The following is a 25,814-nucleotide window of genomic DNA, read 5'->3' on the forward strand; positions in this document are numbered from 1 at the left end:
CATCCAGACAAGATGTGGTACACTGGGTCATTGAGATGGGCAAAAAAATGAAGTTATTGCTTGATTTTGCCTGTTTATTAGTCTATTTGGTGAGGTCAGTTTATGTTATTTAACTTTGTGTGTGTGTGTAAGAGAGAGAAAATTACAAATTAGTATAGTTTGAACATTTTCTCTCGTAATTTTACATGTAGATGAAGTTAAGTAGCTAAGTCAGCACCATATAATACTGACCCATTCACAATGCAAAATTACTTTTGCATTGCATTTTGCAGTTGTTTGTAGTTGCATACTGTCTGTATGTGACCAGTCAGTCTTAACGTAAGACATCACATCATACAACTTCGGCATTCAAGGTTGTCAGTATTACTAAATAGTATATGTTATTGAACAGTTATTTTAACAGGAATATCACTTTTCTGTGCTATGGTTTAACATAAATTGTATAATGTATAAGCCAATGGCAGCTGGATCAGGCTAAAACCTTGCACAAATCTTACATGAATTGGTGGTGATGAAGAGCTTCTGTCAGAGAAATCCAGCAACATAGTATCAATCTAGAATACATCTCTGTCCTTTGTGTATCTCAAGAATGTCCAACAGATCTAAAGACAACATTGTGTGTATAGACTGGCCTCCATGTACTAATAATAATGGGTACTGCACTAAGCATAGTACTCTGACAATGGGTACTACTGGCAAGCGTTCCGAAAGGGCATCACCCTAGTAGCCTTAAATTATGCATTCTAAAATCATTAGATTGTGCTGATTCACATGTAGTGCATGTTGACTGTTGAGCAAGGGTTCCAGTGGCAGACAAATAACTAATGTGAAAAGGAAAAATCACACCTGTGTGAACTGAGTGGTGCAAATCCCCCCCCCCCCCCCCCCCCCCCTCTCATTAGCAGGCAACAGTGCAGCACTATCTCTCTCTCTCTGTTTCTGGCACAACAGCGCCACTTTTGGTACTCATTGGTACTGGTGCTCATTAACGTCACACACAAACACAAACATAGTCACATAGGTTAACACGGACATTGCTGTTCCTTGGAGTGGTTGCACCACTCAAAAATAAAGAGTAGGAGAGAACTCTGTCTAAAACTAGAACAAAAAAAACATAGCATAATTCAAACGTTTGGCGACCAGGGTGGCAAAGAGCTTCTGTAGCATTGAAGAATGTTTTGGGGTGCACATTACATTTGTTTAAGTTTAACAAATGCTCTGAGAATGCACGTGGCCCACCCATCCATTTGTATAGCCTTCTATGTTAGTTCCATTGATCCAAGCCGGAACACAATCGATTGATGGATCATGAAAATTAACATGCTCTGATGCATGCGGCCCACCCATCCATCTGACCACAAATAGATGGGTGGGCTGCGAACACTTTTGAGATGTTCAAGTGGGCTCTGATCCAGAAAAGGTTGGGGACCACTGCCATATAGGATTGTTATTTAAAAGGGCATTTCATAGAAATAACATTTATTCTGCAAGTAAACTCACATTTACACATGAAATGATCAAGAAGTCTCACATTACATCATTGGTCAAGTTAGTAGTTTTCTCCCAGTGGTGTCATCAGGAGGACATCACTTCATTGTCCCATGCAGTGTTCAATACAGCTCAGTGAAAGCACAAGAATGGGTGAACCACTCAAGTCCTTTAAGAATCAGACACACTCACCTACAGTGATGAATCAATTCAATCTTGTTATTATGTTCTTGGTCATGAATAAAAAACGGTACTTGTTGTTAGTACAGGGATCCACAGGTGGTTGGTATAAGCCACTCCCTCTCCCTCAACAGGTCTACTTTGCATAGTCTATCCCCTGGGCTCCGTGGAGTGGGTTGGGTTGGGGTGGAGTGGGTTGGGGTGTGGTGGGAGGAGAGGTATTACTGCAAAACGGTTCCAGAAAGTCCAGGGAATGGGATGAAAGAGCACATTCTCATATATTGCTCAAAGTCCAGTAGTCCACCCACCGTGCCCTTAAATCACATGGTCAAACATGTGCATGGACTGCATGATGTTCTCATCCTGGATGGAATGGACGAAAGAACAAAAGAACAGCTTTATTTAGAAGCCAGCAGGCAGATTAAGAAACATTTCACAACAGGGATATATACATTTTTTTGTTTCCATTTTATTTCTATCTAGTTCCTATTACTATACCTTTTTCAGTGTATGTTATACCCATTTCTATAAACTAAACAAGGGCTCATACAATCCATTGTATGAGGCAGGAGGTGTTCACTGTTAGCCTCCCATTAATTCAGCGTTCAACTCTCTCAGCTGGTTCACTCTTAGGCTGTCTTTATAAGCATTAAGCAGTTCACAAGTCGATGGTATCATTGGTATGAACCGTATGAGATGTTAGCGTGTTAGGGCTTTTAGATACACGTGTCTTTAAAGGGCTCAATATTTAAATAAATGTTTGTTTCGGAGGATTGTATGTAAATCTGTATATTAATTCATGCCTTGAAGGGTTCTATGTTGATGCATAATTAACTCTGTATCTCATGCTCTGCTTATGGTGGGTTTGTGATCTCAGATTCTATTTGTGCAGGAATAATCTGTAGTATCATATGAGCAGATTTACAAGCTCACAATGCGTTAATTTATGAGCTTGTAGACTGGCTATTTTCTGCAAAGAGATGTAGCGGGGGGGGAATTGGAGGGGGCCTAGTATAGATGCCCGGGGGACTCAGGTCAACAAAGAATAGTATATAGGGTATAATGTAGGAGACCTTTTGACATGAGTCCAAGAACTCCTCTAAGGTAACCACTCCATCGTTGTTCGTGTCCATTTTCTGTTGAGATGAAACACAGGACTTCAACAAGTTACACACTCCAGGACACAGAACCTGGCATACATTATGGATGCACTGTATGTGTTCATTTAATGTTTAATGTTTTTACACTCTGAGTTAAATTGATACTCAGTCAGTTTTACTGTGGCTATCTTCTTTCATTTTTTTGTAGCAATGTGATTTAACATTGAACTCACACTGCACCATTGAAGGCCTGTCCTAGAAGACCCTAAACTAAACAAATACTCTTCTTAATTCATAAAAAAAAGAACTGTTTTGAACTGTTTGTGAACTCTTTATGATGAAGATTCAGGAGGGGAGATTATACTCTACTCCTGCGATTATACTCTACTTCTGCAAGTTACATTTGTGTGGTGTACATTTTATAAAACTCCCCACATTTTCCCTTCCACGATACAAATCTTTTTCATGGCAGCCATATTGCCAATAGTTGGATGTGTGATGTTACTGTAGCCTGAGTGAGCCGCTAAGCGAACAAGGGGCAGCATCGAGCAGCCGTCCAGCACATTGTCCATGTTGGCAAGCCGTGGTGGACGTAATCGTTTATCACGTGAAACAAAGTACTCCCTCCCCCGTCTCAGCCAATCACAAGCCAGGTTGTGGAAAGGCTCTGCTACACGGAACAGCACCTTAATTAGTAAGTAACACCTGAAGGAAGTAACATTACACAACTATGTCAATATGGCTGAAAAACGTCTATTATCCAGCCCGGTGATCAGATAATTGGATATCCAATCATCAGGTTCCTAGTCTGGGTAACAGCCCTCGCCTTTTGCATTCTTTGTTTGACTATATCATTGCATTGTTATCCTGGCTAGTGTTTGTTTGCTTTGTTTACCTGGAAGAAGAGCTCAACGTGATCTTTGGGTGAGTTGTCTTTCATATTGGGGTAGGTGTACTTTCCCATCATGTCATAGATAGAACGCATGATGTCTGTCATCTCCTGGACAGGACCAAGAAAGAGGGGGTGATGTTGTGGAGAGCACTACAGAAGTCACACCTCTCGTAACCGCTTTCAAACTGGCGTCCCTATTTTGGGGCATGTCATTATAGGCCTTTCTGTTTTTTCTTTTTTATTATTATGAAAAATTGTAGATAAGTTATGTTTGCAGCGCAACAATATCATACACTACAGTATGAACAGGGTTTATATCATACACTACAGTATGAACAGGGTTTATATCATACACTACAGTATGAACAGGGTTTAATATCATACACTACAGTATGAACAGGGTTTATATCATACACTACAGTATGAACAGGGTTTAATATCATACACTACAGTATGAACAGGGTTTAAGGGCACTGTGGGCACAGGGTTTACATGTGCATCCACAAACACAAATACAGGGAGAGAAAGAGAGAGAGTGAGAGAGAGAGAGAGAGAGTGAGAGAGTCACCTCTCTGGTGATGCAGCCATCTTTGTTGAGGTCGTACAGGTTGAAGGCCCAGTTGAGTCTGTCAGTGATGGAGCCTCGTAGGATGATTGACAGGCCTGTTACAAAGTCCTTTAGCAGGGCAAATGAATGGATTCATGAAAGAAGGGAGGAAAACAGAGATAGATTGTTTTAGATACCGTTACAAACACACCGAAAGAGCACACAACAAACCGAAAGGCCCATCGCAAGGAATAATAAATGAATGATAAACTAAATGTGAAGTGTTCATTTAACTAGAATAAACCATGGGGTAAGAGGAGAGACAGAGGAGAGACAGAGCACAGCAAAGCACGTTGGCTGGAAAGTAGAGGCCAATGAGATCACACCTCAAAGCTGACTGCTCCGTTGTTGTTGGTGTCAAAGGCTTCAAACAGGAAGTGAGCATACGTACTGGAATCTGACAGGAAGAGAAAATACAGTAGAGTACAGTGACCGCTCAGATAGTAGTGGCACCTTTCACTCTAGTTCAAGGGTTCCCAAACCTTCAGCTCCAGACCCAAAACATACATACATACATTTTGTGTATCCCCGGGACCCAAACTTACAAAAATGTATTAATATAGGCAAATGTATTAATGGCCCAAAATAATGCGGGTCTGTGATCGGTGACCTGAAAATGTGTGTTTGTGTGCGTGTGTGTGTGTGTGTGTGTGTGTGTGTGTGTGTGTGTGTGTGTGTGTGTGTGTGTGTGTGTGTGTGTGTGTGTGTGTGTGTGTGTGTGTGTGTGTGTGTGTGTGTGTGTGTGTGTGTGTGTGTGTGTGTGTGTGTGTGTGTGCGCGCGCGCGCTTGCGCGTGTGCATGTGCATGTGCATGTGAGTCTTTTGAGACCTTACAGGTCGAAACGTTGGTTTCTGTTAATACATTTCCAGAATCGTGGCTATGAGTGTGCACCCTTTTTCTTCTCTTTTCATTGTTCAGCGATTCTCAACCTGTGGGCCAGGGCCAGGGCCCAGGAGGATATTAAGTGGGCTCCAAAATACTTTACAAATCACAGAGATTTTAATTATTATATAACATGAATATAAAACAATTAACTATCATTGTGATACGGAGGTACTTAATAGTAGTATACTATGTTAGTTCCATTGATCCAAGCTGCAACACAATCGATTGAATGATAATTCAAATAAATGTGCTCTAAGAATTGACAGTGATTGAATTGACAGAAAAGGTTGAGAAGTTCCATAAATGTAAATTGTGTAAATAAAGGCATGCCTCACTTTCTCTGTGTGTGTGTGTGTGTGTGTGTGTGTGTGTGTGTGTGTGTGTGTGTGTGTGTGTGTGTGTGTGTGTGTGTGTGTGTGTGTGTGTGTGCGCGCGTGCGCGCTTGCGCGTGTGCATGTGCATGTGCATGTGAGTCTTTTGAGACCTTACAGGTCGAAACGTTGGTTTCTGTTAATACATTTCCAGCATCGTGGCTATGAGTGTGCAGCCTAGTTTTTCTTCTCTTTTCATTGTTCATCACCTTAGGCCTTTGGCACCTCATTAATATTGGTGTCCTTCTCCTGCCTGTTCAGACAGTGTATGTACAGTATGCCATATCTCTGCAAATATAAAGGCATTTGAAGAATTGAGTGAAATAAAAAAAAAACATAACTGACCTCCCTGAGGAAAGAACTGGGAGTAGATGTTTTTAAAAATCTCCTCATCCACCACACCACTGGGACACTCCTGCACAGGAAAATGCAAAAGAGCAGTAAGAAACACACACCAAGCAAAAAACGCAATTCATTAATAAAACACAAGTGCGAAAGTTACCAATAGATACCTAAAAAGATAAAGTAAAAGTAGAGGGGCACAGCACAACATGTCTAATCAAAGGGTGAAAGCAATTCTATAAAAGTGTGGTTTTAGAAGAGATTTTCTTAAAGACGGCATCTCCAATGTTTTGGGGCCGTTCCTAAACGCAGTTTCCCTAATCTTTAATCTGGATTTGGGAACAGGCAGAAGGATCATGTCAGTCTGCATGACTGTCAATAACCAACCTTTAAAAGTGATCAATAAAACTTTGAAGTCTATTTAATCACTTGAATCTAGTATCCCTATTATGTAATAATAGATGAACATTCAGCAAAAATAGCAGATCTAGAATTTCACAACACGTTGCAATGCAATGCTTGCTTTGTGAGCTTGTAATAAAATATAAGCCTTCCGACCTGTATATACTGGCAGGAGCCTATCTCCTGTTTCCTTAGCATGACGCAGCTTGGTTCAAGTGGACTGGCAGCCAGTGTAAAGATGAGGTAGGTAGGAGTGATGTGTTCTCTTTTCCTTGACCTATTAAGAAGTGCTGGAGCACTGCGTAGAAAGTAGGTTGCTATACCCAGCGATTCTCAACCTGTGGGCCAGGGCCAGGGCCAGGGCCCAGGAGGATATTAAGTGGGCTCCAAAATCCAAAAAGAGATTTTAATTATTATATAACATGAATATAAAACAATTAACTATCATTGTGATACGGAGGTACTTAATAGTAGTATACTATGTTAGTTCCATTGATCCAAGCTGCAACACAATCGATTGAATGATAATTCAAATAAATGTGCTCTAAGAATTGACAGAGTGATTGAATTGACAGAAAAGGTTGAGAAGTTCCATAAATATAAATTGTGTAAATAAAGGCATGCCTCACTTTCTCCAGGTCCCCAGATGCCAATATATGTATATATATATATATATATATGTATGTGTGTGTATATATATTTTTGTCAGCTGATATAAAAGTTCAGAATAAAATAACCCCTAATTTACCCCTACGTTCTTTACCATTGTTTTATCGTTTGCTGCAAGAGGGCTAGAAAATCCTAATAAACTCAATAATTGCATACTGTAGAAATACAATTCTGATGTATGTAGCATCAGTAGCATCAAAAGCAAGAACCACCAGATCTGATAGGGACATACAACATGCCTTCTGCATAACAATGGAAATATACATGATAACAGATGATCAAGCCATGGGGGAACATACATAACTAGAAAGAAGCAATTCTGGGAAATTGCAAAGTGTGGTTGCCTCACTCGCTAATATAGGCCCCTCCCGGTAATTTTGCTAGCCAATTACAATGTAAAGTCACCCTTGTGATCATGTGTAAGTAATTCGGAAGGTTTTTTCCCCCCCGAAATCATGTTTTTGCAACAAACAGGTAAGTGTTTTTGTAATTGTGGCGCCCCCTATAGATGAAAATAGAATAGCTTTTGGCTCTGTGTTTATTAAGCCTCCCTCGACATTTGATGAAAATTTGGGATGGATCGGACATTCCGTTCGTGATTTGTGCCGTCTTTTGTAAAATAGGCCCCTCCCACCAACTTTGGAAGCTGATTAGGGACGAACGATATGGACTATCAAAATTCTGACTTTGCTGTTTTAATCGGATAGGTCCGGAGATCATGTGTACCGATTCTTGTGAGATTTGGCCAAAATCTGTAGCTGGAGGATCCAAAAGTGTGTTTTGAAGAAAATTCAAAATGGCGGAAAATCTATCCTGACGCAAATGGGCGTGGCCTATATGGGGAGATGCGTCATGACTCAAGGAATCCAGGGAAAAAATCATTTTGATTTTACAACCTACCGTGCAAGAGTTATAATGCAAAAGGTAAAGTGGGCTGTTATAGCGCCACCATGAGGCCGACCGATATAATTATATGTTCATTAATTTTCATAATTATTATGAACCTCCCCTCCAAGTATTGTAACTACAGCCCTTACGGTCTCAGAGAAACAAATAGTTGAATGTGAGTTTTCCCATTTTCCCATTCAAGTGAATGGGGAAAATTAATTCACTAATTAATTAATATCAATTAAACTATGCAACATTTCTCTTATCAATCAACAAGCACACGATTCCCGATGAAGCCGGTCGATTTGACATATGGCTCGAGTATGTTTGGCAAAAACTGTGGGAGGAGTAGCACGGCAAAATAAAGTTTATACAGAATAATAAAGAAAGAAAGAAAAGGTAAGGGGAACAATAGTATGGTTGCCCATAGGCAACCACACTAATAATAATAAGATGGGACCTACAGTAGAATCAAGCCCTGTGGTACAGATTCTTGTTTGAGAACTACTTATTTAGAAGACATTTGTAGAATCGGCCTGAGGTCTTAATGGTTTACGATAACTATGCATGTACTACTACCAATAGTGTCCATGCAGTGTCAAAAGCAGCACTGCGATCAGAGAACAGAAATAGAACAATCCCCAGTAGTACTATATAGTCCACTAGTTAAAAGGAGGTCATTGGTGTCTTGGAGAAGGCCACTCTCTGTATGAATGAGATATCTTAAACATCTTCAAAGATGTTGCTACTCATCCACATAACACATGATTAGTTGTCTTTTCCAGGACCGTAGCTAAAATATGGTGATATAGCAATTACTGAGGGTTGGAATCTACAGTAAACTATGTCTCTCAGGTTTTTTTTCTCCACACGTGTGTGTGTGTGTGTGTGTGTGTGTGTGTGTGTGTGTGTGTGTGTGTGTGTGTGTGTGTGTGTGTGTGTGTGTGTGTGTGCGTGCGTGCACGCGCGCACGTGGGTGTAACTGACATTTTTAAAACCTCTATATAGTATCTGTAGCTCTCTCTTGTTGAAGCTGGTCTGCTGCAGCAGCTTGTCCATGCCATCTGGTCTGTAACGCTGAGTAGATTCTTCTTCTACATCTTCTTCAAACACTGAGAGACACAGAGAGGAAACACATACCAGTCACACTCTGTAACACCATGAGGGCGTACAGCTGAACCTCTATACGTTACATTTCTCAGTGTTCATGGGAACCTCAGTAGAGCTGGTGTACTACTAGGACAGACGATCCCAAACCTTTCAGCCGAAGACCCAAAAATACACTATAAATTATCTACAAGCTCGCAACACAGCTAACTATTTTCACTGCTACATTTCTTTTTAATTTATGGATTTTTGTATTATTTTTTTAAGTCTGAAATTCTTTTAGAATTTTATTTTATTTTATTTTTTAAATAATAATGCAAGAAGATTCTTTTAGGAAACAAAAACGAATGACTCCCGACCCCATAGAAATGGGTCTGTGACACCAAATGGGTCCTGGCCCATTTGGTACACTGTACTAAGAGATGTGACTGTGGGGTCAAACATCTGAGATCTAGAGCCTGCTTTGGACGATGAAAGTGAATACCGTAGGTCATTATGTCTGAGGTCAAAGTGAGGGAAAAAAGAACCACTGTGCTTTCTAGAAATACAGGGCCAGAAAAAGAGACAGGAGCGGTAGAGCGAAGTAGGACATAGAGTAGTCTTTTTTTAGCTGAGATTCTATGTTAAAATTCTCAGTTCCGAGGGGATACTGGGGCCTAATTTTAATGAGGCCAGGTAGTCGCTTGAAAAACAGGGGTTCAATCAGAGGAGAGGGAGAGAGAAAATAAGTCAGGAGTGTGTGCTCTCATACTGTATACTAGCTAAGTGAGTGACAGGTACGATTATTATTTGTTGAGCGACACGAGTGGAAAAACGACTTGGTTTCATGGGGACAGTGTTTTTTGTAACGAGGCCAGACATTGCGGGGGTCCAGACATCCACAGACAAGCACTTGCTTTGGTTGACGGAGGAGCTGGAGGAAGAGCGACAGCATGGCAAGAGCCTGAGGAACCGCTGCTTTATGGTCTTTTTATTGGCTTTAGATGGAGCGTTCCCTAGGAAACAACCAATCACAGCAAAGGTTAGAGGGGGAGACAGCAATACACAATTTGCTCCTTTCTTCCACATTACTTGTCTATACTGTATACTATACAGTACTATAGTAGGCCTACTATACAGTATTCTACTGTAGGAGTAGTATAATTATTACCGAATTTGAATTGAGTAGTCACCATATATATAGTGACTACTCAAATCAAATGATTTCAATGTATGAACTATTAGTAATGTATATTTTATTCTTTATGATGAAGTCATTAATATGGAACTGTCCACTTTATGTTGCCTACATCATGTCACGAGAATAACATACTAAACAAACTGCAGTACAAATGTTTACACTATAAAAGATTTTGTTTATGTAAGCAAATTAGTTTGCTGGTCTGGGTTTGGCCCCATTGTGAGCCATACAAATCCAAACTGTTGGCCATTGTACCACAATGTGAAATGACACGCCTGAAGAGCTTTATAGGATAATAACACGAAACCACCATTATCTTTTGCACTTTTATAGACGTGCTTGGATTTTGCCCACTTTTGATGTGTTTTGTTTTCGTTAATGTACAGGATATATATTTTTTATTTTATTTCACAATGTATAGAAAAGTTGTAAGATTGTTATTTCATTGAGACACTTCAGCTCAGATTGACCATAAACCATTTATTGCAAAGCTATTGCTCCCAGAGCAGAGCCAAAGATACAATAATTCCATGAGCAAAATACATAGTAATAACACATCAACACAAGATTCAACACAATCAACAATCAACACAATTGCAAATAATCCGATAATATCCCATAACCCCTGGACTAAGAACTACAGGTAGGAGGCTGGGGAGGTGGGGGGAATTTTCACATGTGAGTTGAGGCTGCTTAAAGGGACACTTCACCCTTTTTGCCCAAAAAAATATATGTTAATGACGTTTAGAATATTTAGAACACTTTCCTGGGGGTCTTTGTGTGTGTAATTTGTGGTTTTAGACTTTGGCAGTAAGCCCAGTGTCTCTGATGTCATGGACACTGGGCTCACTTACTTCCTGGACTACAATTCCCATAATGCTTTGGTGTACTGCTGCTCCTTGTGGATAGTGGGAGGGCTGTCTTACTGAGACAACATGTAGTCCAAGGACTGTCTAAGAAGGACGAGACGCGAAGACAACATGGCGTCGTACGGGCGACACCATGTTGCTCCATGGAAGGAAAGAAACATGCGCAATGGGCTATATGCAGCCAACACTTCCGTGTTCAGCTTCCTTGGTCTCAACTGCGCATGTTTCTTTCCTTCCATGGAGCAACATGGCGTCGCCCGTACGGTCTTCGCGTCCCGTCCTCTTTAGACAGTCCTTGATGTAGTCCAGGAAGTATGTGAGCCCATGCAGTGTCCATGACATCAGAGACACTGGGCTCCCTGCTAAAATCTAAAATATCTAAAACCACATATTACACACATAAAGACCCCCAGGAAAGTGTTCTAAATCTTCTAAACGTCATTAACATATATTATTTTGCAAAAAGGGTGAAGTGTTGTTAAGAAGGCCGCCTGAATTGCACTGTGGGAATGGCGTATATCAAATGTGCGGCTGAGCATAGACATGGTAACGCCCCACATGCCTCTGATTGGCCTACCGACACTGCCACTCTCGACTGTCCTCCGAGATGCGAGGTTACTCCGTGGTGGGAAAATAATACAAGAGCATGACAGCTTGGCACACGCGACAGAATGCAGCCTTGTAACTAACTTGTACGTTTTATTTTTGTAGAAGAGCCAAACTAATATTGTTTATGCTGTTATAAAACAATATTAGTTTGCCTCTACAAAAATAAAACGTACAAGTTACAGGCCGTTCTCTTGTATCATACCGATACCAATTTTGCACCACCTCGCAGCAGAGATCAGACTATCCAGCATAGCGATATCCACCTCAGTGGACAGTCAAGACGGGCAGTGTCGGTAGGCCAATCAGAGGCAGGCGGGGCGTCTATGCTCAGCCGCACATTAGATATACGCGTGGGAATGAGGGCGTGGGTGAGATAGCTCGTAGCGAATGAGTGAGCAGGGAGACCTGGAGAGGCAGCTGATTTAAAGAAGCAGAATGAATTACTAAGGGGAATGAATGAGGGGAACTATATAGAATAACCTTCTGCCTTCCGTGCCTCAATGAACTATCGCTTATGCTGGATTTATTGTACACAATAAATTCATAGGTGTTAATTTAGCTCTGAGAGTATAAACGCGTAACAGCAGGATTACTTTCCATTGTCTGGGACAATGAAATACCTACAGTTAGAGATGTCAAGAAAGTGGGTTTTAAAACTACTAGAAAGAGTCTTATAGAAGAGTTGAACTGAATTTCAAAAGAAGTGAAATTGCTAGAGCACCTTAGAGATGTGTGTTTGCCAAGTCAAATTAAATGTATTTATAAAGGTTAAACATTAGATTAGAAAGACTGTATCGGTGCGACAAGTTGATGGATTGGTTGATCGGATTCAGCATTGGTGAACTATCAGGACAGATGCGTTTTCACTTGTAGTTGTCTTTCAGTAATGTAGAGGGAATGCAAGGAAGATAACCCAAAACAAAGGCCAGACAATTTCAATATTTGTGGTGAATGGCGTGAATACTGCACTATTTACCTGATCTGAATGGCTTATGTGAGCATAATAAAGATAAAAAATTATCCAAATATATATATGTTTAATTAGTTCTACAGTTTCACAACGTGGGCTACAAAAGAACTATGCTTTATTGTCATAAGTTGCACCCTTCTACCATATGAATGTAGCATAATAAGGCCCTCTATTCCCAGTAAACTAAAAACTGACCCACATTTCTTGGACTGCTTTTTTCTGTCTACACCAAATCTCTGCAAAAAATAGCCGATCTATGAGCTTGTAGATCGGCATGTTTTTGGCAAATGTTCCCCACAGAATAGGCATGTTGGGGTTCATGTGGTTATTAATTATTAATTCACAATAATGTAATAGTTTCTTCATTTTGTCAAGGTGCACTAATGTTTTCATATTGCTGGATAATATTAATATTTTAAATTGCATGTGCATGTTTTCATGTTGAGTAGTGTACATTCCTCTGTCCTCACTTGTACAAATAGCACTATTCAAAGAACTACACATCTAGAAAAACGGCACAACAGCTGCTCAAAGCTCAAGAAGATATGGGAAATGCCCAGAAGTGCCGCATGGGGCCATGGGCTTGCGACCAACAACACACATGTCTGCCCATACCTTAGGGAGATAGGTGTTTCCTTTCGGTATTGATTCAGTGTATTGAGTGTTTCCTATTAGGGATATAGGTGTTTCCTTTCTTTAAGGTGATAATGTAGGTTTTTCCTTTCAGCTTACCCTGAAAGTTAGTTTCCCTAATAGCTTCCTATTAGGGACATGTCTATAACCTGAGAGGTGTTTCCTATCAGAGTAATCTGTGTTTCCTTCCTATATTACGCGTATGTGTTTCTTATCAGGAAACCTTTGAGCCTTTTGAATAATTTCTTCTGCCCTGAAGAAGAAATGACCATGGGACCAAAGCTTGCTGTATATGTCATTAGAATGCCTTATTCTAGACTACTAACATGGGAAGTTGGAAAATTCCTTTACAACCCAAAATATGGGCGTAAAAAGCTTAGTGAATCTGTCCCTCACTCTCTAAATGCTTAATGCTCTTGTCTCAATGTCTTAATGTCTCATGTTTTATGTAAAGCACCTTGAATTACCCTTGTTGTTGAATGACAAGTCTAAATCTAAATCGCCCTGGATTAAGAGAGTCTACCAAAATGCCAAAATTGTAAATTGTAAATCTGCTACATCTGCTTCAAAGACTGAGAGACACAGAGAGGCAACACATACCAGTCACACTCTGTAACACCATGAGGGCGAATGTCATTCGTCCAACTGGTGTAGTGTCCAAACGGGCCCATGCAGGCTGTGTGCATAGAACTACAATGGACAGGGTCTCTTAACTGTAAGCCCCATGTTACAGAACATGGAACAGTTTTCTCTCCCTGCCCTTTCCTCCCTGTGTTACGTTGTCCTTACTACATTGTAATTATGCAAAATGCTGCTGTGTAGCAGCACTCGGTCTAGCTGCAGATGAACAAACAAACAAATGGAGTTTACTGGGGAAAGGGGCGTGTGTCCATTTTGGGCATTAATTCCTGTCACTCATTAATTTGAGGGATCAAATCAGTCAAGAATGTGGGAACACAACCAGACAGAAATCAGGGTCATATTAGTCTGCCTACTTAACCTACAAGATCTCCCTCTACACTGCTGATTCAAATTACTTAGTTAACAAGCAATGTAATCCCCATACAGAGATTCAGGTGTCACAGCCAGTGTTGCCATGTCTGCTTATTATAAGCGACTTTGGGCTTGTTTTTCTATAAAGTCGCTTGTAAATATTGGTAGTTGCTGGTTGCGTTTTTTTGGGCTTGTTTCTAAAGTGCAGTTGAATATTGGGGCTTCCTTCTTTTTAACCGCCATGTGAACCGGTCTGGACTGGAGCAGATGGTAATTTACGTCATGTTGTAGTCACTGATTTGTAGTCATCAGGCAGGAAACCACAAGGCGGAATAAGAAGTATCCATTCATAGTACTGATTCCACCTTGTGGTTTCCTGCCAGATGACTACAAATCATTGACTACAACATGATGAAAGTTACCAGCCGCGCCCGACCGGATCATAAACCCGAAATGGAATGCTGTGGCAGCGGTGGCCGAACGGATAGCGGCGCGGTCTTGATACCGGAAGGTTCCTAGTTCGAATCAGCCGTCCGACACGTTAAAATTACCACCGCTGAAGTGCCCTTGAACAAGGCACTGAACCACTACGATGAAATGTGTTCTATGAGCAGGGCCTGGCTGGAAACAAGTTCTTGAGCTTAGCCCAGATACCCTGGGTAAATATAGATTTCATTTCATTTCATTTCACCCAGGCTACCTTCTTTTGGGCTTGTTTTCATAGACCTGGCCGCTTGTTTTTCTTGCTAAATCTGGCAACACTGGTCACAGCAGCAACAGCAGCCACTAATGAAACACAGGACAGGAGCTAAAGTGTCAAGAGTCATTGATCATTAATCAGCTGTGTGGAGGGAGATGTAGGGAAGTAGGCAGACTAGGTAGGCAAGCATAACCCTTTCTGATTTCTGTCTGGTTGTGTTCCCACATTATTATTGACTGACACAGATTACTCAAATTAATTGAATGAGTGAAGTGACGGGAAGTGATGCCCAAAAGTCACGCAAGGGCTCATGGGACAATGAAATTGTATGTTTTTCTCCAAACACAGACGTTATCAAATGTCATAAACGACACAGTCACATACATGACAAAATCACCCGGGTGGTTTAGTTGGAAGACAGTTCTTATATGAGGGCACACAATAAAAAAATGGAGAAAAAAACAGTAACAATAACCTTTAAACTACAAGTGGAAAGTAGGACAGTCATCTCTCTCTTCCTTCTCATCTCTATTTTTATGTGCTCTCTTTCTCTCTATGGTTCACTACCATGGAGTCTGTATGGTACACTTAATATAGCTGTAGCAAAACAATTCTTGGAGTGACAATAACAGTGGCTCTTGAAATGCATCTGGGCAGTGATATATTACTACACATTTACTGATGCACAGCACAGCATAGCTTTTTGTGCAATTTAAAATGCCTAGAACGTCTTATGACTTGCACTATTCATCGCACCGTTCATCTTACAGTATAAACATGTCCGGCCTGGGATTAGAATACACTTCACAGTAAATATAATCCATTGTACTGTAGATGTCCTGTACATTCGTAGATAAACAAACTTTCTCGTTTTTCATTATTATGCTTCGTCTGTGAGTTTTCAGGCACGTCATCAACATATACTGAAAGTAGTCACATGGTACAGGCCACTGAGGCCAGCAGTAGATTGCGACAATTGGTGTTAAAGTGCTGTTGTGGGTGGCGCCCGCTGGCCTAGCGGTCCAGGCACATGTCACATATAAGCTCTGGTCTGAGTCCCGTTCATGACGACCTCTGCTGCATGTCTCTCTCTCCCTCTTTCCTGTCTATCTTTACTTGAAAGTTGAAACTATCAATTAAAGGCAGAAAAGCAACAAAAAAAAGTGTTGTGCAAGGTATTGAACTCCCCACTGATCTTCTTGCGCTGTATATGGGATCATCATTATCGTTTATCGAATTTGTGATAAAAAATGCTCACAATAATCATTTATCATAATCATTTATCGTGAAATTGTCCTACATCATACACTAGGACGAATTAACTTTTTTACCAGCTGCTGTGTAAGCACAGCTGGTCAATGTTCTCTCTGCGGTGCTTTTACGCCCACTTGCTGTAGTTGAGACCTATGTTTCTCATTGGCTGTACTGACAACCTATCGTCCTGATTGGCTGCCTCGTCTCTAGGCAACCACACACTTTTTGCCTCTAGCCGACCTCAGCCATGGGATATAAGGCAGCAGCTGGTAATTAATTAATGTCATCAATTCCCTCACTTTTGTATGCCTTTATTGATAGTGAACAGTAGACTGACAGGAAAGGGGGAGAGAGATGGGGAGTGACACGCGGCAAAGGCCGTCAGGCTCACGCCGTCCGGCTGGCTTGGCAGCCTAGGTGCCCAGACGGTTGAGCTAACTGTCCAAGCAGGACGAATTGAGCTGCAAATTCAGTACCACTTAAACCATACTTGATAAAAACGGACCTATAAAGAGCGCATTTGGTACGCTCTTATTTCACTCTACAAAAATCCATTTGCAAAAAATAGCAGATCTACAAGCTCACAATGTGTGGCTATGCAATGCTTTGTGAGCTTGTAGATTGGCTATTCTTGGCCCCACCAGATTAAGGATGAGGGGTGTTCAAGTGGTTAACAAAAGTGCCATTTTGGGGCGCCCGCTGGCCAAGTGGTCCAGGCGCATGCCACATATAGGCTCTGGCCTGACAGCGTGTTGTGTGTTCAAGTCCCGCTCATGACGACCTATGCTGCATGTCTCTCCCCTTCTCTGTCTCCCTCTTTCATGTCTATCTTAACTTGTAACTATCAATAAAGGCAAAAAGCCAAATACAAATCCTACAAAAAAAAAGCCATTTTAAGTTTTAAGCGTATTTTGATTATCTCAAGACATTGTTAATCGGAAATATTTTTTGCTTACAATAATCGTGACGTGTAATTTTCATTATCTTCCCATCCCTAGTATAGTGGCAAAATGCAAACGACTGCAGTTGTAGCAGTGCAGCTTGTGAATGTGTGCATGCGTGTGAATGGAGGACAGGGTAGCTTTAAACATGCACCTGGGATAAATAAAAGGATAAAACAAAGTGCAGCTCAGGGTCAGTCAGTGTGCACTGTAATTCGAAACGTTTGCCACACTTGTGACAGCACAGTGACAAAAGGTTATTATGACATAAATGACAGTGTTCACATTACCCGAAGAAACACACCATGACATGATTTGGCACATCATGTTTGTGCTGAATCTAGCAGCAAGCCAAATCAATACAGTCATGTTCAACAATCTATGTATTGCAGAGAAGCAATGTAACAAAAGTTTGATGAAGCAAACTATTTAGTTAAAAAGTACCTGTTATCAGCGTGCCAGTCACCCAGCGGTACAGGTATCTTCCCAAAGCCACCAGTCGTTTTCTGTACCTCGTCCTACGTCGGCCCATGCTTACAAGTTCAGTCTTGATCTTTCTTTCTGGTCAATAAGATGTTTAGTACTTGCTTTCCCGTTACAGAAGGACAGCGGGAGACAGACACAGGACAGAAGCATGTAACCCTAGGCCAGTGGGTGGAAGGACCCTGAAGCAAGTGTCTCAGAGTGTCATCAAAGGGGACATGAATGTTTCAGAAGGTCAGGGCGCGGCTCTTCTGTGTGGTTTTGAAGTGAGTTTATAATCCTCCTGATGCCAATTCCGATGAGCGTCTTGTGCCTGAGTGTCAGTTCCTCCCTGTGGTCTGTGTGGTGCTCAGATGGTCTCGATAAGAGCCTAAAGTAAGCGTCCTGAAAGCGGAGCTCCGTCTCTCTGCCCTCCTCTGTCTCTCTCCATCATCTCTGGTCTGGTCAAATGACCCTCTATTCCAAAGCCAAGAATCTAGATTTATAACCAATAATTAATTATACAAACTGATTAAAAAATAACCAGTAATAATAATATAATAATACTATTTGACCTTTGTTGAAACCCAAGTGGTTTGTATCTAAGAATCCAGGTCAGTCCAGGTGCTCAGTCTGAAATAATCCTGATTTGAAGAAACCTTCCTCTTATCTTCGAGCACATCCTTCCTACTGTCTCTCGGGCTTTTGTAAATGTCTCACCTTCCTTGGAAACATCCACTTGTTGTCTCTCCAGTTATCCTTGTGGACATCAGCAAAAGGTTTTACAATTCTATCCGGTCCTATCTCTCTCTCTCCCCCTAGCTGATAGAAACAGAAGCAACTCTCTCCCTCTTTCTATCCTATTCCCACTCTAACCTCCTCCTCTGCCTCCATTCCTCCTCTCTGTAAAAGAACTGACACACCTCCTACTGAGATGTGAACCTCCCCTCCTCCCTGTTTCCCTCCCCCTGGCCTCTCTTCAAGCTGTCTGCTTTTTATATCCTCTCTCTGATGGCTCCTTCGTTTCACGTATTTCTGATCCAAGGCCAGAGTTGTTTAGACCAGTAGTTTAGATTTGTCTGAAGACTGACCTCTCTCCCTTTCCTCATCTTTCCTCAGCCTCTTTGTCTCTCTTATTTCTCTTGCCAACTTTTCTCCTTTTTCCACCACTTTATACCCACAGTCTCTCTCGCTTATTTCCTCTTGCTATCTTTTCTGTTTTCCTGTTTCTTATCTTTTCTCTGTATCTTTCTCACTTTCCCATGTTCTCTTTCTTTAAACAGCCATTCTGTGTTTCATCCTCCCTCCTCTCTCTCTTATGTCCTCAGACCTTCTTATTTGTTCTCTGTGTTTCATCCTCCCCTCCTCTCTCTCTTATGTCCTCTGGCCTTCTTTCTTTAAACAGCCATTCTGTGTTTCATCCTCCCCTCCTCTCTCTCTTATGTCCTCAGACCTCCCTCCTCTCTCTCTTATGTCCTCAGACCTCCCTCCTCTCTCTCTTATGTCCTCTGGCCTTCTTTCTTTAAACAGCCATTCTGTGTTTCATCCTCCCCTCCTCTCTCTCTTATGTCCTCAGACCTTCTTTCTTTAAACAGCCATTCTGTGTTTCATCCTCCCCTCCTCTCTCTCTTATGTCCTCAGACCTTCTTATTTGTTTTAAACAGCCATTCTGTGTTTCATCCTCCCCTCCTCTCTCTCTTATGTCCTCAGACCTCCCTCCTCTCTCTCTTATGTCCTCAGACCTCCCTCCTCTCTCTCTTATGTCCTCAGACCTCCCTCCTCTCTCTCTTATGTCCTCAGACCTTCTTTCTTTAAACAGCCATTCTGTGTTTCATCCTCCCCTCCTCTCTCTCTTATGTCCTCAGACCTTCTTATTTGTTTTTATCGCTTCTTTCAGCTTTTGACTCCTCAAGCGCTGCTGTGTGCAGCGGTCTGTCTCTGTACATTTCTTCCATGCCTCTCTGGCTCCACAACGCAGTTGATTAGCGTTTCCATGGCAACAGCTCCCTTGATGAAAGGCTAGCGATGGAGCTACAAACAGCAGCACAACATTAACTATGGCCTTCAGCCAACAGAGACACTTAAGGCCATGAAGCAAATGATCACTGAATCTATTATTTATTTGGAATGGAGAACAGTTGTACAAATCTCTCCTGCTTTTTTCATTTGATATACTTTGCTGTTTGTTGTTGTTTTGGGTTAGTATTGAGCCTTTTTACATCTTTGTAAGTATCTAATGATATTGTTTAAATTACATTTGACAGATTAGTACAATTTAGTATTAACTAAGTATTAAGTTAATACTTTATAATGTAAATGATTGAAATGCTCTTAACTAAAGTCTTTACCTACATTCTATTTCATAATTGTATTTTAAGACTAGCAAAGCCTCATAAATGTATGACAGTGTTTGACACAGTATACAATTTGATAATAACGGTGGTTAGTTCATCTTAGACTATCTACAGTAGGCCTATGTATGATTTTCTACAATACTACAATAGCACTACGTACAGGCACTGTAGAGCTCCCTGGTCAGTCATACCTTCTTCCTGCCACAAGAGGGAGGTCTCACACTGTACTGACAGATTCTGTAGTACAGCAACAAAAAGGCTTGATATTAAGTGTGTGTGTGTGTGTGTGTGTGTGTGTGTGTGTGTGTGTGTGTGTGTGTGTGTGTGTGTGTGTGTGTGTGTGCGTGCGTGCGTGCGTGCGTGCGTGCGTGCGTGCGTGCGTGCGTGCGTGCGTGCGTGCATGCATGCGTGCGTGAGAGACAGAGAGAGAGAGAGAGAGAGAGAGAGAGAGAGAGAGAGAGAGAGAGAGAGCAAGCAAGTGAGTGTGTGTGTGTGTGTGTGTGTGTGTGTGTGTGTGTGTGTGTGTGTGTGTGTGTGTGTGTGTGTGTGTGTGCGCGCGCGTGCGTGCGTGCTTGAGTGAGTGTTCGGTTAGCGCAGACCGGGGTGTTTTTTTGTATTGCTGACTGGTAATAGATGTCAATGTAGCATTATAGTGTGATGCTTTCTAGCCTGTTTAGCCTACTTAGCCTGTGGAGCCAGAGAGGCATGGAAGACATTTACAGAGACAGACCGCTGCACACAGCAGCGCTTGAGGATTCAAAAGCTGAAAGAAGCGATAAAAACAAATAAGAAGATCTGAGTACCAGGCACTCACAGATTAGTCTTTAAAGGCACTTTATTTATTGATTCATTCTAGTAAGGTATATTGCAAACAGCACAACAACGAACGCGTTTCGGACATCGCAGATGACTCAGCACTGCTGGTCTCGGACAGGGACAAACTGCAGGTTGAAAATGCCCTCAGCTCTGAACTCGGTAGAATCTGCACCTGGCTCGCTGATAACAAACTATCTTTACACCTGGGAAAAACTGAATCCATTCTCTTTGGCTCTATTAGTAATCTCAGCAAGGCAAATGGCTTCTTGGTTAGAGTGGGTGACAATGTTATCACACGTAAAGATGAAATTACCTACCTAGGTTCCATCCTGGAGGCTAATCTTTCCGGTGATAAAATGGCCACCAACGTAATCAAAAAAGTCAACCATAGAACAAGATTCCTCTACAGGATCTCCTCACTGGTCAACAAAAACACCTTGAAGACCTTAACAGGAGCCCTTGTACAGGGTTTCTTTGACTATGCATGCACCTCCTGGTACCACAGCACCTCAAAGGCCCTTAAAACCAGGCTCCAGACTTCCCAAAACAAACTGGTCAGGCTCCTACTTGATCTAGCCCCCCGAACCCACCTAACCCCTGCCCACTTCGACAGGCTGGAATGGCTTAGGGTCGACGACAGAGTACAGCATCTTGCAATGGGTCTGGTCCACAAGATTCGATACACCACCAAGATACCCATGTACCTGTCTAGATACTTCCTTAATGTTAACGAAGTCCACACCCACAACACCAGAGGGAGTGCAACGAACCATGTACAACCCAGATTCGGCACAAACAAGGGACTAAATTCTTTTCGCTCCTATGCCACCAAAATGTGGAACGCCCTACCAACTGTCATTAAGACATGCGAATCCCTTGACTCCTTCAAAACCGCTCTCAAAGGGCACCTACGGATGGCTGCAATTCGAAACTGGCCCCCGTAAAATCTGAATCCCCCCCCCCGCCCCCCCCTTTTTCCCCTCACTGTATATATTTCTTTTCCCTTTTTACCTCCTTTATGATGAATTCCTGTTCTGTCTATAGAAGTGTCTATTTGTACGTCTCTAAATGTTTTGATGATTTGAACATGGTGGACCCTATTGGAAACAAGTGTAATGCTTAATTGGGTCGTCCACTCACAGTTAACAGCCTTTGTATTGAGTTTGTGCTTGAAATGTACTGTAATTCTGCAAACTGTTAATAAATTCTTCAATCAATCAATCAATCAACAACGGCCTTCGTCAGCGTTGTATATCAACGCTGACAAAGGCCGCTGGCGAAACGCGTGCTGGTATTCTCCTTCTTCAAGGTAAAGGATCACTTTATTGAGTTGACAATGTTTCGATCCTCAAAGGATCTATACTGACCTGATGAGTTGTCAACTCAATAAAGTGGAGCTTTACATTGAAGACGGTGTTGGGGCCAAATCTCACTGGCATTGTTTAGATGCCTCACTAAAACTACCTACTGTACACATCGAAAAACCAGTGGTCACAAAACAACCTGTGACATATGTCTTCTTTTATATTCCTGAATCAATTATACTGTATGAAAACGGTCGCAATCGGAAATAGTGTTTGTCACATGCCCAGCATCCATGCCCAGCATCCATGCCCACTGCCCAGCATCCATGCCCAGCATCCATGCCCACTGCCCAGCATCCATGCCCAGCATCCATGCCCAGCATCCATGCCCACTGCCCAGCATCCATGCCCACTGCCCAGCATCCATGCCCAGCATCCATGCCCAGCATCCAGCGCGTCTCTTCCTTAATCTACCTTCCTTGGCTTAATACTATACAGATTGATTGAAGTATTTATTAACAGTTTGTAATTCTGCAAACTGTTAGAAATACTTTAATCAATCAATCAATACAAAGGAGAGGGGAATTGGCACGACTTAAGAAAAACGATAAATGGAAAAAAAGATAACAAAAAAGAGGTGAGTGAGTGAGAGCACCGTGATCCAAACCTTAAGGAAGACCCTGACATCAAATAGTGAAAATAGGGGATCTACAAGCTCACAACGCATTGCAACTTTAGATCAGCTCTTTTTGCAGAATGTTCACCTATAGGCTATTTTGTGGAAGATTATGTCCAGAATAGCAATGCTATAGGGTTCATGTGATTAAGCCACTGCTTTCCTCTACCACAACATAAATCGTGTGTGTGTGTGTGTGTGTGTGTGTGTGTGTGTGTGTGTGTGTGTGTGTGTGTGTGTGTGTGTGTGTGTGTGTGTGTGTGTGTGTGTGTGTGTGTGTGTGTGTGTGTGTGTGTGTGTGTGTGTGTGTGTGTGTGTGTGTGTGTGTGTTATTGACCTGCATGGGTACTTATGATATGCCAATCAAACTGTCAAATACATACAACAGCTGCTTGCCTGTGGAAAGACAAACAATGTTTTAACAGGGCTTTGAACACACACACACACACACACGCACGCACACACACACACACACACACACACACACACACACACACACACACACACACACACACACACACACACACACACACACACACACACACACACACACACACACACACACACACACACACACACACACACACACACTCACACACACACACACACACACACAAAAGAGAGCGAGATGACTGTAACGGGCGGGGGTGGGGGGGGGGGGGGGGGGGGTGCATGGCTTGGATCAAGAGATGAACCAGATATGACCAGAGAGAAAGAAGGAAATGGAATGGAGATAAAGCACAAAAGAAGGGGAGAGAGAGAGAGAGAGAGAGAGAGAGAGAGAGAGAGAGAGAGAGAGAGATGTGGGAGAAAATAAAGAGTTTGAGAGCTTTAAAATCTGTTACACTTTTCTCACAGCTTGTACACAGTGGAGTGTCATGATAAATGAAAGCATTCACTTTCACTCTTCACTCGACTACATTTTCAGGTAAGCAGCACCATCATTGGGCTTTAATGTATTTTTCTCTTTGAGCATTATAGCCTACAGTTATACAGAGTTAGAGATGGGTGACAAATTAAAGGAAAAACCTGAATAAATGAGTGGGGAAATGCATGCATCGAATACAGGAGTAATGAGATATAAGTCTCTATAAATGAGGGTTCATGTGCACAGATGGCAGCTGCAGCGTCAGTCACAAAAAGTGTTCAAATGTCTATTGTTTGAATATGAACAATGACTAAAGTGCATTTGGATCTATGGGGAAATTGGAGATTATGGTCAAAATCTAATTTTCAGTGACTTTCACTTTCATGCTTGTCCATTAGTGTCTCTACTCTCTCCCCATTTGTCTTTTTCTCCCTGACTGTCTCCCTTAGTCCCTTTCTACAACTCTCCCCCTCCCTCTCTTTATTTGAAATTCTAAAATAGAAATGCGCGCACGCAGGTGCACGCACGCACACACGCACGCACGCACGCACGCACGCACTCACGCACGCACGCACACACACGCACACACAGAGGTTACTATTAGGGATGCACCGATGTATCAGCCACATATCGGTATGGGCCGATATTTGCCATTATCGGGCAATATCGGTATTGGCAAATAAAGCTGACATTAGCCGATGGCAGTAGCCGATCTTTATCTGTTGTTGATATAAGCATACATTTTGCGTTGGCTATGTTGTTGTGTTGGTTATCGGCAGCCTACCAAGCTGTAGATTCTGAACATTTATTTCTTATATTGAAGATGTATTTGTTTCCCTGGCACAAAAGGGGGAAATAAAAACAACAAAAACTTAATAAACATAATTGGTATAGTATCGGCTATCGGCTAAATTGTTATTTCAAAACATCGGTAACGATATCGGCCAATAATTTTCATATCGGTGCATCCCTAGTTACCATAGAATCCCACTCAGATCCTCTTGAGTTCCACCCAGCCACTGACATTGATGAGCCCTCACAAACACCGCAATCTCCATTTTCATTGACTATATTTATATGTTTCAAATCCCTAAGCCTTACCAAAATCCTCACCACTACCTTAACCTAACTCTAATTATCTCACTCTCTCTCTCTCTCTCTGTCTGTCTGTCTGTCTGTCTGTCTGTCTGTCTGTCTGTCTGTCTGTCTCTCTCTCTCTCTCTCTCTCTCTCACACACTCACACTCACACACACACACACACACACACACACACACACACACACACACACACACACACACACACACACATGGTGTCAGAATTAATGTCTGAATTGGGGGATGGATGGTCTATTTATGTATTTATTTATTTCCCCGACTGGTGCTGCATACTTTCCTCTCCCTGCAATCACCATTCTGACTAGTCTAGTCTACGTTCAGTAGGCCTATAGTTCTGCAGTTGCTCTCTCGGTCTCATAAGGTGTCAGACAAGCTAATACACAATTAGAGCCATTCATTTTTCCCATCGAGATTTACAAAAATATTATATCAATTATTTTAAGCTTAGAATCAAGCCGATCCAAGTTTACAATGGGTTCAGAAAGCCACGCCCACTGCTATGGTCTATGTAGGTGTGAGCTGCGCCTGCTATGTCATAACATTCATTCTTAACAAACTCATATTCCTTGTGTTTCAGACTCCCTGTATTTTGGTGTGAGAGGAAAGGAAACCCCATTAAAAGGTTAGAGGACAATAAAGACATACGCTGCCCTGCCTGTCAGTGCAGTGATAACTCCTACTTAAGTGGTCAAAAAGTAAAGGGCCGGCGTCAGAAGTTAGAATGTGATGATTTGTGGAATAACTGCTGCTGAGTGTCATCATATTGACCCATAAGTCATTTATTCATGAGCATTGAGCAAAATCCTACATTGTCAAATATGATTTGGTGCTATGGTGGATTGGTGGCGGCGACTTGGAAATTCAAAGGTAGGAACGAGTCCGTGCACGCTTTTTAACGCAACTATGTTTTAAGAAGTTACATTTTATTTAAAAATCATTTCGTTTAAGGCAGACCAGCAAACTAAATAAACATTCTTAAATGTGTATAGGCTATAGCTTAATAAGTTAAACCCAACTTTTCTTCAGGCATTCAAAAGAAAAACTGAAATAATTTCATCACCTACCTGTCAGCGGATCGTAAGACCTATCCAGCTCCCGGGAATCAGACAAACTCTGATCTCGACTTTTCTGTTTCAT

The 25,814-nt window shown here is 41.8% G+C and overlaps 1 protein-coding gene across 1 annotated transcript; it reads right to left on the bottom strand.

Moving 5' to 3' along the window:
• Positions 1 to 1,575: 1,575 nt before the first annotated feature.
• LOC306921242 (A-type potassium channel modulatory protein KCNIP2-like) lies at positions 1,576 to 25,814 on the bottom strand (the record flags this gene model as incomplete). The annotated part of the gene is made up of 9 exons (XM_079498353.1): positions 1,576 to 2,031; positions 2,742 to 2,804; positions 3,664 to 3,768; positions 4,229 to 4,336; positions 4,594 to 4,664; positions 5,869 to 5,949; positions 8,823 to 8,936; positions 9,828 to 9,926; positions 25,742 to 25,814. The coding sequence occupies 9 exons, from the start codon at positions 25,812 to 25,814 to the stop codon at positions 1,984 to 1,986; spliced, it is 762 nt and encodes a 253-aa protein (XP_079354479.1). The 3' UTR covers positions 1,576 to 1,983.

Source organism: Electrona antarctica (assembly GCF_951216825.1).
Source record: "Electrona antarctica genome assembly, chromosome: 4".
NCBI lineage: Eukaryota > Metazoa > Chordata > Actinopteri > Myctophiformes > Myctophidae > Electrona > Electrona antarctica.